The sequence below is a fragment of the Xyrauchen texanus genome, chromosome 40 (assembly GCF_025860055.1).
Source record: "Xyrauchen texanus isolate HMW12.3.18 chromosome 40, RBS_HiC_50CHRs, whole genome shotgun sequence".
NCBI classification, from domain to species: domain Eukaryota; kingdom Metazoa; phylum Chordata; class Actinopteri; order Cypriniformes; family Catostomidae; genus Xyrauchen; species Xyrauchen texanus.
This window is the reverse complement of record NC_068315.1, coordinates 27,700,454-27,719,945: the sequence shown is the minus strand read 5'-3', so window position 1 is coordinate 27,719,945 and position 19,492 is coordinate 27,700,454. Positions and strand designations below refer to the sequence as shown.

The 19,492-nt window shown below is 37.9% G+C and overlaps 1 protein-coding gene across 1 annotated transcript in view; it reads right to left on the bottom strand.

Annotated features, from left to right (window-relative positions):
* Nucleotides 1-1,692: 1,692 nt before the first annotated feature.
* The window catches only part of LOC127633771 (rho GTPase-activating protein 27-like), a 58,487-nt gene continuing 40,687 nt past the window's right edge, over nt 1,693-19,492 (bottom strand). Inside the window, exons 7-18 of the mRNA XM_052113069.1 lie at nt 18,023-18,091; nt 15,733-15,800; nt 14,984-15,071; nt 14,794-14,895; nt 13,353-13,451; nt 13,093-13,195; nt 11,443-11,568; nt 9,053-9,151; nt 8,595-8,672; nt 7,353-7,481; nt 2,580-2,685; nt 1,693-2,473 (exon numbers count right to left, since the gene is read on the bottom strand). Coding sequence (XP_051969029.1) covers nt 2,299-2,473; nt 2,580-2,685; nt 7,353-7,481; nt 8,595-8,672; nt 9,053-9,151; nt 11,443-11,568; nt 13,093-13,195; nt 13,353-13,451; nt 14,794-14,895; nt 14,984-15,071; nt 15,733-15,800; nt 18,023-18,091 — 1,242 coding nt within the window. The 3' untranslated portion in view covers nt 1,693-2,298. The remainder of the gene's footprint in view (nt 2,474-2,579; nt 2,686-7,352; nt 7,482-8,594; nt 8,673-9,052; nt 9,152-11,442; nt 11,569-13,092; nt 13,196-13,352; nt 13,452-14,793; nt 14,896-14,983; nt 15,072-15,732; nt 15,801-18,022; nt 18,092-19,492) is intronic.

Below are 19,492 nucleotides of genomic sequence, written 5' to 3'. Positions count from 1 at the left end.
ATCCATTAACTGGCTCTATAACTCTACTCTCTCCTCTCCACCAATAGCTGAGGGTGAGTGTGCTGGTGCACTATGGCTGCCTTCGCATCATCCAGGTGGATGCTACACATGTGGTGGTTGAGTTGAGTCCCCTGATCACTATGTAAAGTGCTTTGAGTGTAGTGTCAGAAAAGCGCTATATAAATGTAATGTTCATTCATTATTTTTGTAGACTCCTAGACACATAGATGCAGCATCATTCAAATGCAAACGTTTTCATTTACATTTAATCATTTAGCAGACGCTTTTATCCAAAGCAACTTACAAATGTGGAACATAACAAGCAAATTGTCATACAAAAGTCAACAATATTTGCATTAATGCACTGCCAATTTTAACTGTTTCTTGACTGCTGAGATCATATCAGCAGATCGTGTGGAGGCTGGGCTCTCATACCACCATAAAGGAAAAGAGAGAGTGATTGATTGTGAAATAGACTTTGTGTGTCTTTACGACAAGTCCACCAGGCACTGCTCATTCCTTGACCGCAGAGAGTGAGTTGGGACATGGAGGAGTGAATTTAAGTTAAAGCACCGTTCCATTGGCTGTCCTGAAGGCCAGAGTCAAAGCCTTTAATTTGATGTGGGCAGCTTCTGGCAGTCAGTGTAGTGAAATCAAGATTGTGGTACCGTGAGCCCTCTTTGGCAGATTGACGAACAGATGCACTACTGCATTCTGGACCATCTGCAGTAGCTTTATTGTACTAGCTGGCAGACAGGCCAACAGGGTGTTACAGTAGTCCGGTCTTGAAATGTAAGTGATGTTCCTTCTTCCGGGCCAAGATCTCTGAGAGGCAGATATCAATGCCATTGTAGAAATGCACTATTTATGTCAGCCATGATTTATTTAATCCATAGGTGTCCAATAACAGGTTTGGTACTGATTAGCGAGTAGTATCAGAGACTATTTAGCCTAAGACGGATCACTTGTATTAAAATGAATGGGAGAAATTGAAATGGCCAATAAAGGGAATGTATAAAAGTATTCCGGCTTACAGGTAAAAGAGACAATCACCTTTTAGATACAGACATCTCCTGTCAATCAACTTCAGAATGTGCATGGTCATTAGCTACACCTTTTCACCTTTCCCCATTCAAGAAGATATCCCAGGTTGGCCACCGAGTGGACTGACTTGCCTTGAAAATTACTTTGGTTATATTCGGCTGGTCATGTGATCTCAGCATGGCAGCGCCCATGATGAATCAAAGGGCTTTTAAAATATCATTGATATGACTGGAGATAAGACTGGAGCAATCTTCATCTGATATGAGTGGTTCTGATTTTAGACATACTATTGATTTCTTTAGCAGTAAAGCTTTTTTAATGAGGAAAAAAAAAATACTTAGTGCACCTTTAATTACATAGGCTAAGCCTAATTTCATACACAGTGGACCTACTGAACTACAGTACACTGGTAATATTACCATAAACAATTCTACATTAAAATGTCATTTATTTGTATTAATTATGGATATTAATAGCATAACAATTTGGACTACACATTTAATTGAAAATGTACATTAATTTTTATCTGAGGAATTTGTGTCGTTCAGAAATGTCCCCTATTTGCTTTAATGAAAGCATGCTTTAATTGAATTAATAAGAAACAAAATACATAATTAAATATGTCAGGGAAGCATAACTTATAAAAGAGTTACTTTATTAAAAACCTGTTTACTCCAAGTAATTTACATAAATATGCCTTTTCTATACACACACACCTTCAAACAACTTACAATGATTATTTTAGTACGCCAGGTTGAAAATAATATTAATGCTTAATCTATGTGCAAATTCATGTTCACAGACACTATATTTTTGTACCACAAAATCACAAATATTGTGGCTAAATAACAATATACATGTAACTCAGCATTTCCAATTTACAGTCACAAACCTGCAGTATATTCTTTGTACATTTCTATGTTACAGAGAATTAGAAGAAGAAAAACATTTAAAAAAATATTTAAACATTGTAATTTTAAATATTATTAAACTACTTTCACATTGGACATTGTAACCACTGTAAACCATTGTAGGAACTAAAGGAACAAATTTTTCAAACCTTCAGGGTTTTGCACTCCTCTATAGAAAGGCAAAAGACCAAAGAAAACCAAAGTTAAACTTAATTATTATTTAATTGTCATATTCTGTTTGCAGCAAGAAAAAACACGAGTAGCCCATAACTATTTTATAAAACTATTTTACATAAAGTTTCACAATCTGATGCTTGTTATTTGCCCATGATAGTTTATGTAATCACATGTGGAAGATAGACTCAAATTCACTGAGCAAGAACTCTACAATCTGGTTCTGGAAGACCATGTACATGGTTATGTTTGCTGTCTCCACCTCAGGTTTGAGTAACGTTGGGCCGAAAACAATGGCCACATTCTGTACAGTCATTCTGTTTTCATCTCCATGTTGGATGACCCTACAAGAAAGAAAAAAGAGAGACATGCTGTAGATACAGAAATATTCACATAAATACTTTCACTTTGTGAATACATGTCTAAAAGATATGTAAATAAATGACATACTTGCGTAAATGGCTGAATAGCACTTCCATTGTGTCATAGTTGGGTGCTGGTAAAGACTTTACAAGATTTTTCATGTGGGAAAGTTTATTGTAATATTCAGGGATTTCTGTATCAAAGAAATAAGTATATAATTATCACAAAACTATGAATGAACATTGGTAGGGAGCACACATTCGTACTTAGTGATATTTTACCATTTTGTAATTAGTTGTACTGTATACAGTATATGCATGTATAGATTGCAACAGTGCCTGCCAACTTTTTCAGCAGTCTTTGTTCTGGAAATATTGTTCACATAAATTTTTTGCATAGGCTTTTCATAAAAGAGTTGTAAGCCACAAATCAAAGCAACCAGCACCAAGTTGAATCACAACATTACAAACTTGGTTCTGAGGCAAAAACAAAACACATTTGAAAAATCTAACAAAAAGACAAAGGTACAAGTCTTTCATGTGGGCAAGAACCACAATCCCATGACTGTGAATGATGTAATTAAATAAAATATGATGACGAGAATATACAGCATAAAATGTCTTGGTTAAGTACGTAACATCGGTTCCCTGAGACGAATGGAATGAGACATTGCGTGCTAACGCATATGGGAGTGTCCTTCCACACAACCTAGTTGAAACCTCTCTACAATAACCCCAATATTCTAGTATTGGCTATGGTGTTTGAGCCCTGCCTTTTTAGGTGCAAAGCTGTCTGCTATAAAAGCAGGTGCATAAACACCATTCCTCAGAATTGTCTGAATGAGGAACAGACAGTTCAGACTGTCTGATTTTCTTGGAGAGAAATCAGACAGTCTGAACTGGCAGGTGAGCTTAATGTATGTATGTAGCACCCGCACAGGGCATAACAAATTCAAGGATTATTCCTCATCCAAATTAAATAGAGGAGAGAAGAAAGCTTGAAGGTGAGCCACCTGCGCTCTGAAGGGAGTAGTTGGAACCTTAGGCACATAGCCCTTTCTGGGTTTGACAGTGGTTTTGAAAGACTGTGGCCAAACTGCTGACATGAATTGTCAATTGATAGTGCATGTAACCCACCTAGAGCCAGCAGTAGAGCGGTCTTAATGGAGAGCATACACAAATCAACAGAGTCTGAAGGCTAGGAGGGGGGCCCTGCGAGCGCTTTTAGGACCAAATTTAGGTCCCAAGTCAGGACTGTAGCCGCCGAGGTGGATTTAATCGTCTTGCTCCTCTAAGGAACTTTATGATTAAATCATTCTTGCCTATAGTGGCACCGGCTTCAGGTGCGTGATACGCAGATATAGTTGCCACATAAACTTTGAACATTGACGGAGTGAGTTCTGCATCTAATCACTCTTGAAGAAAACTGAGAATTTCATGTATGGGGCCGTTTAATGGGTCTTTGCCATGTGAAAGTCACCAATCAGTGAACACATTCCACTTTAGTGTGTAGAGGCGTCTCGTGGATGGCGCTCTGGCATGTAAAATGGTGTTCATGACTGAATGCATCAGTTCTGGTGCGTTTAGTGCACTCTGTTAAGGGGCTACACATGCAGGTTCCACAGCTTGGGCTAGGGATGCCAGATTGTGCCTTGCGCCTGAGATCCCTCCTCTGCGTATTTCCCATGGTGAGCTGTATAACACCGCTATCATTTCCGGAAATCATAGCTGATTGGGCCATTCTGGCACAATTAACAGAACTGTTTCCATGTCCACTCTGACTTTGTGGTGATTCACAATATCGTAATGAAAAGCACTCAAAGCTAGAAAGACAGCCAGCAGCTCTAGGTGGTTGACATGTCACGGCTGTTTCACACTTGTTTCCAGGTGTCGAAAGTCAGGTGTCCATTACACACCGCACACAAACCAGTGTTGGATGCATTTATGGTCAGCACTTTCTTTCTGAAATCTTGACCCAGCACAACACCCATTGTAGAAGGCTGGTGCTGTCCATGAAAACGCTGCCTTTTTAGGATGCCACGTCAAGTTAAATGTAGTAGAAACTTTGGAAATCACATCTCAAGATTCCTTTATTCTGTTGTACTGTACTTCCACCTCAGTGAGCACTTCTTATTCTGTGGCTGCGCTGCTTGCGAGGTTTGTTGAGGCACGCTGGATCCTTTTGATACAGCTCGTAAAAACCAAAGTACTTCAAGCTTGAATTGCTGGTATGGAAGGAAAATCTACTTTACGGAAATTATGTATGCATCAGGGGCATGATTATTTATTTTTATGATTATTATTTTTATATAATTAACCGCACTGAATTAACACGTTAAATCGACAGCCCTACAACAAATATATACAGTAAAAATAGTTAAAGGGTCAAGGGAGGCCAAATCATTCACAGTGCATAATTGGAGTGGGCAGTCACTCCTGGGTTAGTTTTGCGGACATTGTTGGTTCTATGATTGGTGAAGCTTTCTCTGCTGGACCATGGGTAATGTAGTTCATTAGGAATTTGAATTTTAAAAACACAAAAGAAGCATGATTTCTAAAGAATGAAGTTGAAATAATGTAGACTGAAGGCTACAACAAAAGCATGTTCCATCGATGAACAACCTCGAAGCTACGTTATGTCTGTCTTTTAAGGTTTATAAGTTATTGTAGAAAATCAATCCATATTTAGAAAAAAATGTATGGGATGTTTACTTAAGTCTCTGGAATACTTGATTCTGATTGGTCAACATATGCATTCTGTTTTCAGCTATTTCTGTATAATGATTGTTAAAGTATATAATTGACCAGCAGTCAATTTCCTACATAGCCATATACACTCACCTAAAGGATTATTAGGAACACCATACTAATACTGTGTTTGACCCCCTTTCGCCTTCAGAACTGCCTTAATTCTACGTGGCATTGATTCAACAAGGTGCTGAAAGCATTCTTTAGAAATGTTGGCCCATATTGATAGGATAGCATCTTGCAGTTGATGGAGATTTGTGGGATGCACATCCAGGGCATGAAGCTCCCGTTCCACCACATCCCAAAGATGCTCTATTGGGTTGAGATCTGGTGACTGTGGGGGCCATTTCAGTACAGTGAACTCATTGTCATGTTCAAGAAACCAGTTTGAAATGATTCGAGCTTTGTGACATGGTGCATTATCCTGCTGGAAGTAGCCATCAGAGGATGGGTACATGGTGGCCATAAAGGGATGGACATGGTCAGAAACAATGCTCAGGTAGGCCGTGGCATTTAAACGATGCCCAGTTGGCACTAAGGGGCCTAAAGTGTGCCAAGAAAACATCCCCCACACCATTACACCACCACCACCAGCCTGCACAGTGGTAACAAGGCATGATGGATCCATGTTCTCATTCTGTTTACGCCAAATTCTGACTCTACCATCTGAATGTCTCAACAGAAATCGAGACTCATCAGACCAGGCAACATTTTTCCAGTCTTCAACTGTCCAATTTTGGTGAGCTCTTGCAAATTGTAGCCTCTTTTTCCTATTTGTAGTGGAGATGAGTGGTACCCGGTGGGGTCTTCTGCTGTTGTAGCCCATCCGCCTCAAGGTTGTGCATGTTGTGGCTTCACAAATGCTTTGCTGCATACCTCGGTTGTAACGAGTGTTTATTTCAGGCAAAGTTGCTCTTCTATCAGCTTGAATCAGTCGGCCCATTCTCCTCTGACCTCTAGCATCAACAAGGCATTTTTGCCCACAGGACTGCCGCATACTGGATGTTTTTCCCTTTTCACACCATTCTTTGTAAACCCTAGAAATGGTTGTGCGTGAAAATCCCAGTAACTGAGCAGATTGTGAAATACTCAGACCGGCCCGTTTGGCACCCACAACCATGCCACGCTAAAAATTGCTTAAATCACCTTTCTTTCCCATTCTGACATTCAGTTTGGAGTTCAGGAGATTGTCTTGACCAGGACCACACCCCTAAATGCATTGAATCAACTGCCATGTGATTGGTTGATTAGATAATTGCATTAATGAGAAATTGAACAGGTGTTCCTAATAATCCTTTAGGTGAGTGTAATTGCATGTCTATAGGTTGACATTATCACATAATAAATATTATAAGGCTAATACAAGACCCCTCCTATGCATCTGGTCTTGATCACCCTAAAGGGGTTGATATTGTGATAACAACTGGCTGACTGTACATTATCCTGCTTATTACACACTACTTACCAAAAAAATAAAAGTATGGATAGAAAATATTGATTTGTGTTGAAATTATGTATTTATATGACAAGAATGAAATTGCTAAAACAGCTGAAATCCACCTCTGGTTTGAGTTCTGTTGGTATTTATTTTGTAATTAATGTTCATCTGAATCCGCCTTATCCAGCTTATAACAAGACTACTTGCCAAATAAATAAATAAATGCACATGAAACCTTGATTTAAGTTGAAATTATTTTATTAGCTTACTTGTAGAGATCGCACAGTGATCCCAGTAGCAGGAAGATGACTCGCAATACACAAATGAGTGGCCTAAGACGTGAATGTGCAGTTATTACTAGTAAATATCAGACCACTAGATGGTGCCATAGATCAATCTGAATCCCGTATTCAAGAGAGCCGTTTAAAATATATATATATATATATATATATATATATATATATATATATATATATATATATATATATATATATACAATACCATTTGATATATATACCGTATATATATATATATATATACAATACCATTTGATTGTCATTATACTGCCATCACCATTTGATTGTAATTTTAAAACATGACCAATGAACTGGTCATTCACTACAGTCCTATTCTCCCAGTGTGTACTGTATGTATGTGATTAAATGTATATCTTACTGATGCCACAGATGAATTCATTGAAGAGATTGTAAGGGAAGAGAGGCTCCTGCAGCTCTCTGAAGAACAGCTTTAGTGCTCCTGTGATCACATGGGTATCCCAGTTACCCTCCTCCAAGTCCAGATCCTCTGGAGGGACAAATACAGACACATGATTCAGTTCATGCTGCAGGGAATCATTTCCAAACTGGACTAAAGTGCCAAGAGAACACTGTGAACGTCTTGGTTTTTATATGTTCTTCCTGAAGGCAGTAAGCTGGTTTTCTACAATGTACGTGTAAGGGCATCCACACACTTTTTTATGCTGTGTCAGAAAACTGCAAATCCATTGATCTCAATGGGGAGGGTGCGTTGCAAGGACGTAGAGGGAAAAATGCAAAAGTGATGCTATCATTCTAAATCATGCAAGCAAAAGTTGAAAAATGTTTTACTTTTCCAGAAAAACACTCTGATATTGGCGGGTGACTCTTACGAAACCGGTCAAGAAAATATCCAGGTTATATTTAATCACAAATAGAAAACAAAAGCTAAAAATATATAAAATTATATTTTGCATAAAGAAAAATATTTTTTGCATCATGTATGTTATCATGTTTATATGTTATATTATTTTCAGTACACTTAAACCCAGTTTACTCCCAAACCTTCCACAATTCGTTCGGACGTTACTTTTAGAAATCCCAATGTTTTCAGTGATGATGTGTATTATCGTAACACAGTATTACAGTATTATTACCGATTGTTTTAATTAAATTCAGTGTAAATGAAGGGCAGTGCCAAAGGAGTACTACTATGATATGATATATAAATAATTTACAATTTAAATAACATATCATCTTTTCACATTACGTTAATGAGAATATCATAATAACCATCTTTTTTCATATTGCGGTAATGAGAATTGAGGGGGGAAATGCGCGTATCCAATTCTCTGTATTTGTTTTGTTTTGCTTTTATTTATTTTTGAAGCACCATGAAAATAAAAGAATCAGAAAAGAGATGTGCAGGAGAGCTTTGAACCCCAGATGGGCTTATTTGAATACCTCTCCTTATTAATGGCATACATTTACAACAGAAAGTAAAGTAAAAAGAGAAGACGTGAAATTTAAAGAAAAACAACAACATAAACAACAGAAAATTAATGCTTGATATCCCTCTTGATTGCCACAGCTCTCTCCACACCTTTAGAACACATATTACACCGACTGTGCTGAAGTGTAAAAGAATGCAACCAAGATTTACCATGATCTGCTTTGAAACGCAGTTTCTGAATGACCGCCAGATTCCCACTAACCCTGTAAAGTCCATCGATTTCCAAACCTGAGGAAGGATAACAACAGAAACTGGTGAGGCAACTTGATTTTTGTGCATTAAATTACACCAAATATTTAAATACGTACTCTATTATTAGAGATTTCAATAAACAGGGTTCCCACACTTTTTGACCAATGAATTTCCATGACTTTTCCATTCGTTCGGGATTAATGGAAAAGGATTTTTTTTTAACTATTTTAGGGAGATTGCACTCTCAAAGAGCAATTTCTAGCCAATAAAATAAATAACATAACATTTAAAATATTATAACTAGAAACATCTTTCATGACTTTTATGATTTTAATCATTTTCATGACTTTTCCAGGCCTGTAAATTCACAACTGTAGAATCCGTAAGGGTGAAAACCCTGCGAAAAAGTAACAGACCTCTTTTCTCTACAGTCCGGATGCATAACTCCACAAAGCTGGGTACTGTGGTCCTCTCCTGAGCACACAAATTGTGCAAGTGACATCCAAATACATTTTCTGGTGGAAAAGAGGCAAAGGGACACAACAGAATAATTTCAAACAAATTCTGACTTTCTGCAACACGAACAGGAAATAGATGAATAGATGATTTCCGGGGGCGTTGCTAAGCTGTTGACCCTGTGCTCCTCGCTGTGCTCTGGTGGTTTTCTTATTATTTTAGCATTTTAATATGTCCAATATGTATGTTTTATGGTTGTTTTATGTTTGTCATTGTATGATTGAATTCCTTTTTGCATTGGACTTTGGATTTTACGAAACTATGGATTATGTTCAGGCTTGGTTGCACAACCTCATGGCATGATTTCCTATAAGAGATAACACCTGTTGTCATTCAACTCCTGTAATGTTTCTAGTCATTTACCAACTTTACAACAATATATAGACTAACCTACTTCATCACACTTGGACGATCCTGGAATAGTGCTTCAGAAACGTGTCTGATGCCTACAAAGCCATATACAGACCGCCCTTGGGTGAGTCTGTTCACAATGTAATACATTTGTTACCTAAGTACAGGGCAAAGCTTAATAGGGAAAGGCCTGTTGTAAAACAAATGAAACAGCTGTCAGACCCCTGTAAAGAGAGACTAAGAGATTGCCTTGAAGATACAGGACTGGGACATCTTTGAGAACTGTGATGCAAATGAACTAACAGAGAACATACGTCATATTTTAACTAATGCAAAAATAAAGTTACAAATACAAGATTACCAAGATATACCCAAATAATACAGTATGGGCCACAAAAGAATTGAAGAGATGTCTTCATGAAAAATATCTGCATTTATCTGTGGCGATTTGGTTTTGTTTAAAGAAAAGAAACGAGAACTTTAAAGGTCATAAAAGGTCCAGCTAGTTGTATAGATATAAAATGGAGAAAGTAGAGTTTAGCTTTGGTAATTTAAAAAAAGGCCTGGGATAGTCTTAATGCAATGATGGGTAGAGAAGCAAAGAAACAGCATAGTCTCTCTTTTTTGCAGGAATGGTTTTGATTTTAAAGACTATGGTGTACCCATTGGCAATATACGTATGTAACATGGTAGGTCGGGATCCAATTATAATAGATAAAGGCAAAGTTGCAGCCAGCCATGCTAAGATTAAGTCACATAAGGCCCCAGGTCCTGGTGGCCTTATGGAAAGAGTCCTTAAGGATTGTATTTATCAGTTGAAAGATGTTTTCACTTGACTGTTTCAATGCCTACTTGATGTGCATCTTGTGCCTAATTTATGGAAGATGACCACAATTATACCAGTACCCAAAAAGAATGGACCTTCCACACCAAATGATTTTAGACCAATTGCACTTTCTAGCATTCTCTGTAAGTGTATGGAAAGTATTATATTGGGCCATCTTACACTTTTTCATGGGTAGTTAGATAAGTTTCAGTTGGCTTATAAAGCCAAAAAGGGTACTGAAGATGCTACTATAACACTATTGCACATGGTCACTAAACACCTTCAGCACCCTCTTATGCTAGAGTTTTATTTATTGATTTTAGTTCTGCTTTTACTACTATTAGGACTGACCTTTGATCACAACAGCTTTTTAAACTGGGGACTAATGGAAATCTTGTACTGTGGATTAAAGATTCTTTACATCCTCTGTATTATGAATTTGAAAGATATAGAATGCCCATGCACTGTAACATCTGAGGTTGACACCCATCCTCCAAACCACCAGAGGGAGCCCTCTGCTGAATACTGATCATCACACATTCCTTCTCTGCTAATGTCCTGTTTGCCATGTGTATATATAGCCATGCATTTCCACTGCTCATTGTGAAGTATTGCCAGCTAGCCCCTGTCTTACCAAGGGTTTACCATTGTCTACTGTTTATGCATCACGTTATGACCATTGTGCCTGTTTATCTGGATATCATCTTTGGATCACTGTTTTGCCTTGTTGGATTGTTTACAAGTCACTGGACCTCTGTCTGTTATATCGACTACGTCTCTCTCTGCTCAATGATTTGGATTTGTTTGCTTATTGTTTAATAAACTTCCTGCATATGGATTATAAATCTGCCTCCATGTTTAGTTCATTACAGCCTAGAGCCACTAAAAATACATAAACCATCTTCAATTTTATTGAATATGTAATTGTTGATGATTCTGATGCCTGCAAAGCTAAAAGGAAAGAGTATGAGTGCAGTTGTGTGCATGGGCAGATGTGAAAAACTGTTTCATTGTTTTATGTAAGATGTTCTTAAACACCATATGTGCGGGGCCAAAGACAATTTTCCACGTGAGTGGACAATAACGATGAATGAATGAAAGCGGCAGTCCAACCTCTGATATAGCCTTTATCTTTGACGGACTGCAGTGTGGGCCGCTTCAGGAGAAACTTCTTCAGTTTGGTGCGGACTTTCTTCTGATCTGCATCAGATGCTGAACTGGTGGAAGGCTTTCGAGTTGCTGATGAACAGGAAGAGGTTGTTTCATATTTAAACATATTTAAGTTATACTGTATATTAACATTTTATTACTGAAAAAGCATATATTAGCTTGTTATAGCGCCACCTTGTGGCCGATCCTCACAAAATGTTGTATACAGTTTAATTTTGGCAACCTGTTAATGGATGCCAAATGTCATAATGATGTGTCATAATGATTTTGTGAACAGGAACAATGTTCTAGGGAAAGTTTGAAAAAGTATTTTTTTCTGAAAATTTTAAATGGTGGAAAATTAATACCGGTGGACACAAATTAAATCAGACATTAAATTTTGTTTTGTTTTGCTTGACTCAGGGATTACGAGGAATTATATATATTTTTTTATTCTAGCCCATAGGGTTGAGAAGATAGAGAAAATGCAAAAAAGCTTATTATACAGTAACTCTACTAATGGGGCTTTTCCACTGCACGGTACAGCTCGACTCTGCTCGCTTTTTGGGGGGTTTCAACTGTGGATAGTACCTGGTACCGGTCGAGGTTCCAAGCGAGCCAAAACCCTGCAGATCACTGATTGGTCAGAGAGAATCGTCACTACCAGCGACACTGGATTTGGATTTGCCACATGGGACATAAACTAACTAGTTTTAAAGTTAGCTACAGCAATAACAGTATCATTTGTTCACGCGACTCTCAAATTGTAAAAAGAACCAGTTGTGCGGAAAACCATGCCGTGGTCAATAAACGAGGTGCAGACGTTCCTCTCGTTAGCGACGAATGAAACGACGTGGAATGAAAGTCTTTCAGGAAGTGTGCCAGCTTTTTGATACACACGGCTACCAACGGACCTACCAACAGTGTAGGGAAAAGTTAAAAAAAAAACGTAAAAGTGACTACAGAACCATCACGGAAAAATGTAAGTGTTTCAACCAAATGGACGCTATCTAGACCGGCGAGCAATGGGAGGGAGAGTGCCCTGGACCCAGCCATGGCTGGAGTCTACAATGGAGGATGGTACGTTAACTCTATACTCTGCTTGAAAGAGTCACTTTATTTAGTTGACCAGCTACTGGACGCTTGCTTCTAAAACAACCAGGCCAATTTAACTGTTACACTTGTGTAAAATCACCATGCAACAACTGCTTTATGCAGCACAATGAGCTAGTAGCAACAGCTAGCGGTCGTGTTATTGTTTATTGTTTTGTGTCGCTTTTAAGATGATGTCACGGCAGTAGAGGAGGCACAACTATGACGATCAGCCTATAATTCCACCCACGTTGAGGCGGCACTAAACTGCAGTGGAAAAGCAAGCTCAGAAACGTAAAGCAAGTAGAGTCGAGTTGAACCGTAACGTGCAGTGGAAAAGTGCCATTAGAGTCACATGCTTGGTTTGGTGCATGGACCCCTAATAATTGTTTCATAAATTAAATAATATCTATTACTTGCGTTTCACGGAAGGAAGAAAATGATTTGGAACTGGACTGACTGAAATAATGACAGATTTGACATTTTTGGGGGCGCTATCCCTTTAAGAGTTTGACATATTACCAATGCTCATTCTTCTTTTGTCGATGGATCTTTCCTCTCTATCTGTGCTAGAGGACTTCTCGCTGATTTCATCCTCATCTTCAGAGTGATGCTGATCCAAATCCTGAAGGCCCAGAGCCATGCAGAAAACAGACAAGATAGTGAGATCTCTTTGGGGAAAAAGATAACCCATTTCTCTCCCCACAAATAAGTGAAGAAGAATGTGAGGAATACTTGGTATTGAGGAACTATTCATGTTTGTATCTCAGTGTGAGACTCACCAGCTGGCGTATGGTATCTGTGATGATTTTATGCCAGTCATTGATGATGCTTTCCGTGTCGTATTGGATCAAGTACTCCGAGCCAGTCCGACTCTTAAGCTGTACGCACAACACACATGGAGTGTATCAAGAAGCCACACTAGTAAAGTAGTAATAATTGAATGCAAATTTAATCTGATGGTTTTGCCATGATACAGCGGGGTTCAAAAGTCTGAAATTCCTTCTGTTTACAATTTTCTAATTCAATAAAATTTTACTGATTATAAATTATGTTATCATTACAATTTCAGTTCAAATGTGAATTAAAAGTTTTATATGAATACCAGAATTTCCTAGTATTTGGCATGTCTCTCTTTTGCCTTAATGATATAGTAGCATGCACTCAAGCTGGCATGGACTCAAAAAGTTTATGCAAAATCTGATTATATGATGTTATTTCAGCATGATTTGAGAATGTTCCAAAGAGTATCTTGTGTGCTTCAATGGAAGCAAGGCATTCTGACATTTTGTACAAAGGTGCAAACATAATCAATGTCACAAATGTGCTTCTTTGATTAGTGAAAAGTGCAATATATTAAATATTTCTTTGACATTTTATGTCATAATTTCTTTCTTTGTTTCATATGGTTCTCAGCAGGAAAACGATGGAGTGCGTACTCCAGGTAGGGAAGGAGGTATTGCCCCAAGTGAAGGAGTTCAAGTACCTCGGGGTCTTGTTCACGAGTGAGGGGACAGTGGAGCGGGAGGTTGGCCGGAGAATCGGGGCAGCGGGGGCGGTATTGCACTCACTCTATCGCACCGTTGTCATGAAAAGAGAGCTGAGCCGGAAGGCAAAGCTATCGATCTACCGGTCAATTTTTGTTCCTACCCTCACCTATGGTCATGAAGGCTGGGTCATGACCGAAAGAACTAGGTCGCGAGTACAAGCGGCCGAAATGGGCTTCCTCAGAAGGGTGGCTGGCTTCTCCCTTAGAGATAGGGTGAGGAGCTCAGTCATCCGTGAGGAGCTCAGAGTTTGAGCCGCTGCTCCTTTGCGTCGAAAGGAGTCAGTTGAGGTGGTTTGGGCATCTGGTAAGGATGCCCCCTGGCCGCCTCCCTAGGGAGGTGTTTCAGGCACGTCTAGCTGGGAGGAGGCCTCGGGGAAGACCCACGATTAGGTGGAGAGATTACATCTCCACACTGGCCTGGGAACGCCTCAGGGTCCCCCAGTCAGAGCTGGTTAATGTGGCTTGGGATAGGGAAGTTTGGGGCCCCCTGCTGGAGCAGCTGCCCCCGTGACCCGACTTCGGATAAGCGGTTGAAGATGGATGGATGGTTTCATATATTTATCCTAAACTTCTAAATCATATATTCCACATTTAAATGAGACTTTTGAACCCAATTGTATATGATTATCTCACCAAATCTTTGGGAGTATTTTCACGTGGTAGTGTTGTCATACCTCCAAAACATTTTTCTTGCTTGATTTATCCTTGGTTGCCCAGCCAATTGTTGCTCCATTCAAATCCACTGTGAATTCTGGGACTATCTGATTTGACTTGCTCTGCATATTTTAAAAAGCATTCAGTGTTAGGAGAAAAACAAATGCTATCTGACAATGCTGTTCCACATTCGGTGGTTTCGATTCTCACCGATGATCCGGTTGGTGTGGACTTTGGGTCTTTATGGAATGTCAGTACTCCTCCAAGAAGAACCGTCCAGGAATGAGCCCAGTTCTTTCTGTGAAAGGATTAACCAAATTTGACACTTAAATATAAAAAAGTAATAACCGTCAAAAACTATAAAGCTAATAAAACACAAGCATCACTCCTGAGTTAACTCTTCAAAATGGGGAAAACATAAAGATACCTCTAAATATTAAAAAGACGAAGTTAGGAGATGTTAGGCAATTTAGTCTCAGTCACCATTCAATTTATTTTATTTGCTTTATTTTCTTTTTGCAATGTAGGCTGTAAACGAGGCTGTCATTCTGCCTAACAGCTCCTTTAGTGTTCCGTGGAAGAAAGAAAGTCATATGGGATTTGATCAACATGACTGTGAGTACATGATGACAGAAGTTTTATTTTTGGGTGAACTATCCCTTTAATTTTCCAACATTTTAGGGCCCAACACATTCCTTTTATTTAAATCTTTACAGTTTGTACCTGTATCTCTAATGAAAATAACATGTAAATGATTAAGTCAAAACATTTGCCTTCTCACAGATTACAGCCATGTTACTTTTAAACAAAGATTGCAATATTAAGTCATACAAACTCCCTTTTCAATTCTTTTCTCAGAAATTTTCATTTATTCATTTCTCTTCCCCCCAGCCTCTTAAATGTTTATATGCCCCAGGAATAAAAAAAAACTCAGGTTAATTTCAAAATGCCATCTTTACCTGACTTTTTTCCCATTTTCAGACACCTTAGTTTTGTTCAGGATTCCAGCCTTCTCCAAGTTTGAAACCTAAAAAAATATAGACAAATAAGGTTTTCTGAGGTGATAAAAAATATTTAAAAAACACGTCATATTCATAGAAATGTAATCTTTGTGTCTATGTTGTTCCTTAAAAAATAAATAAATAAAATAATAATAATAAAAAAATATTGAATGGCTTAAAACATGTCAAGTGATGTAACCATCAAGTAAAATGTTTAAAATATTTTCCTTGAATACACATGAATTCAAACTTTTTTTTTTTTTTTTGTACATATATTATGCACATTTAAGAAGTTTTCTCAGGGTTACTCCACTTGACCTGAACAAAAGGTGTCTTTTCATAAAAATGCCAAAATGTATTTGTTTATTTATTCATTTATTATTTCACACACAGTTATGAGAGTCTAAAGGGGTCTTTGTTTTATGTTTATCTTCTCAACAGAATGAATACCTGCATGCTGGTTACAAAACCTGACTTTGTTTAGGTGGTATTTTTAAATATTAATAATATTTTATAATAAAATTGTTTCACTGATCAAAGATCAAAATGACTTTGAGCAGCAGGCCTGGATATCTCAGCAAGTATTGACGCTGTCTACCACCCCTGGAGTCACAAGTTTGAATCCAGGGTGTGCTGAGTGACTCCAACCAGGTCTCCTAAGCAACCAAATTGGTCTGGTTGCTTGGGAGGGTAGAGTCACATGGGGTAACCTCCTCGTGATCCCAATTATGGGTTCTCACTCTCTATGGGGCAAGTGGTAAATTGTGCATGGATCACAGAGAGTAGCATGAGTCTCCACATGATGTGAGTCTCCGCGGTGTCATGCACATTGAGTCACGTGATAAGATGCACGGATTGACTGTCTCAGAAGCGGAGGCAACTAAGACTTGTCCTCCGCCACCCAAATTGAGCTGAGTAACCGTGCCACAACGAGGACCTACTAAGTAGTGGGAATGGGGCATTCCAAATGGGAAAAAAGGGGATACAATTATATTTTTAAAAAATGACTTTGAGCTCAGAAATAAAATACAAATGTTAATCATATTCAAGTAATTATTTTGTGGATTTATTTTTGAATAAATTAATAAATCTAGACCAATAAATTCACGTCATGTCATTCACCCAAATAACAGAATACATGTAACGGGATTATGTATTTAAAATACAAAATATAAGTAACTGTATTCCACTACAGTTACAATTTAAATCATTGGTAATTAGAATACAGTTACATTCAAAAAGTATTTTGATTACTGAAGAGATTACTTTGCATTTTATTGACTTTTGTTTCATTTAACATTTAGTCCGTTCAGATGGAAAACATTTAGACATATAAATGATGCGATCCAAAGTGCATTTGAACAGCAGTGAAACACTTTCTTATGATGAGTTACATTCCTACGAGCAGACAGAGAAGTAAGTTTGAAGTATATTTGGAGCAGAAGAAATAGAAATAAACTTTGTGTAAATTGTCAGCTTTACGCTAAGCTAAAATGCTATTTCTAGCCATTTTACATGCACATGTTACCAGACACGATCATATTTTTTTTCACGATCAAATTCACTTAGGATCATAATTTCTTTTTTTCTTGTAAAATCTTTGATGTTAGGGCACAAATCGTATTCTTGTAATACTGTGCTGGTTTAAAACTGATTTTAATCAAATATCTTCCTACTGAATTGAATAGCACATGCTAAAAAAAAGGCTGGAGTCTGGCTGTTTATCTCAATGCACAACCACAAGGGGGCCATTTAACATCACAATACTCGCAATCACATGTCATTGCTGCTGGTTATGCCTGAGAGCATGCTATGATCACATCTAATGTTGTGTCATTCAATACATGTCTATAGGATTTTAACTGTTTACAATGTCAGTCTGACTGCTTGGAAATGTTATACTGTAGCACCCCTGATTCCTCAAAGCCACATGGTTTGAGATATCCTTTATGTCCAGGCACAAACAGTGTGGGACAAGTTGAAGTTTAATAGTTAAGGGTTTTTCAAAACCCCTAACACTAAGAGCAACAGTAATGGTGATGCTTACCTGAGCAAAAATCACTAATACTCTTAATCTCTTTATAGTGAACATTCTCTATGGTGTTACAGGTTATACAGGTTACTGATTATACATGCCTAAGATTTCGATCATCCAGGTGATTGTAACATTTAGATGAGAATAAGTCAACAACTTTCTGTCTATGTTTTACAGGTATTAGCTAGTGTGTTTTGAAGTAAAGGTCCTTACATTAGGAATCTCGGGAGAGCTGTAGATGTTGTTGTCTGATGTATTCAGACGATATGATGAGTGGAACTTCTGTTAGCATAAAGACAAAGTCACATGCATAAATAATATTATGGATAAACAATAATGCCTTGTGAACTGCAGAACATACACTAGAGGCTAAATTAAAAAAGGAAGTAGAAAAGAGACAATAGAAAAAGAAAGTGTTGACTGACTTCTGGTAAATTGGGGCAAAAAAATATATTCTAAATACTAAAAGTTTTTTTTTCCATCCTTTTAACTGCTGTAAAATATACAATGTATATATCAATGTGTTACCAGATTTTTTACATTATCTCATTCAAATTCATAACTTCAAATATGTACAGTACAGTACTAATAGTGATCCTAATAATACTTTCCATCATGCTGTGTGAGTATCGCTACAGTAATCTCTATGGATCAGTGATAACAGGACAGAGTGATAACAGGACAGATAGTGAATGTATGTTTGCATATTGGAATGACAGTGTCTAATCTCTCATCACTACAGAATGGGAGGAATTTAAATAGCCCAATGCAATAACAAAGGGTCTCAGGTGCATGCTAGAGCTTATTTAGGAAACACTGTCGCTAAGGGCAGATATGAAGGATCAGGTGTGTTGCTGTGAATCCCACGGGAATGTGAAAGTGTTTTTGTATATATGAGGGTGGATGAGATGTAGGAAAAAGCAAGCTATTATACAACACCTACATACAGGTTTTGCAGAATCGGAAGAACCTTTAAAGACCCCATGAAATGGTTTGACAAGTCAGTTTTCTTTCCTGTGTTTATGTGTGTAATTTTGGGACATGTCGAATTAGCCAGTAGTTTCCATCATAGCCATGAACCATGATTTGCTACTAGCTATGAGACATTTTAAGATTATAGTCATAATATTTTGAAAATAAAGTAAAAATTATTAGAATAAAGTTGTTTCATTGTGTGAATAAAGTTGTATATTAGAGGAAAAAAAAATCTCAATATTAGGCCAAACAGAGCATCATTATCAGAACCATAGAACGGACGCCGACCCAAAAGTTTCATTAATGCAAGAGATGGATGTGGAGGATGTAGTTTAATCATAGGCCTACTTTAGTTTAGCATTTAGCAATAAAGAGTTATTAGTATCCGGACTCTGCACCGGTTATGTAGGACATTACATTTTTTCAAGAGAAAGAACTAGACATATTCGAGCAGTCCCTCTCTGCGTTGTTATTGGGTTTTCCTCTCTAAACAATACTGTAACTGAGGGGATGTTACCACATACAATGTCTTGAAATGGACCTAAATAATTCACGGCAGTTCCAATTATTTTTCGCTTCACCTGAGTGCAAGCCTATATCTCACACCTCCCTTGACAGCCGCCCGCATGTTGAAAACTCCTGTACTAATGCGCTACTCATTCATGAACAGAGAGCTCGCAAAAACTTCCCACAAATTCAGCTCGGTTG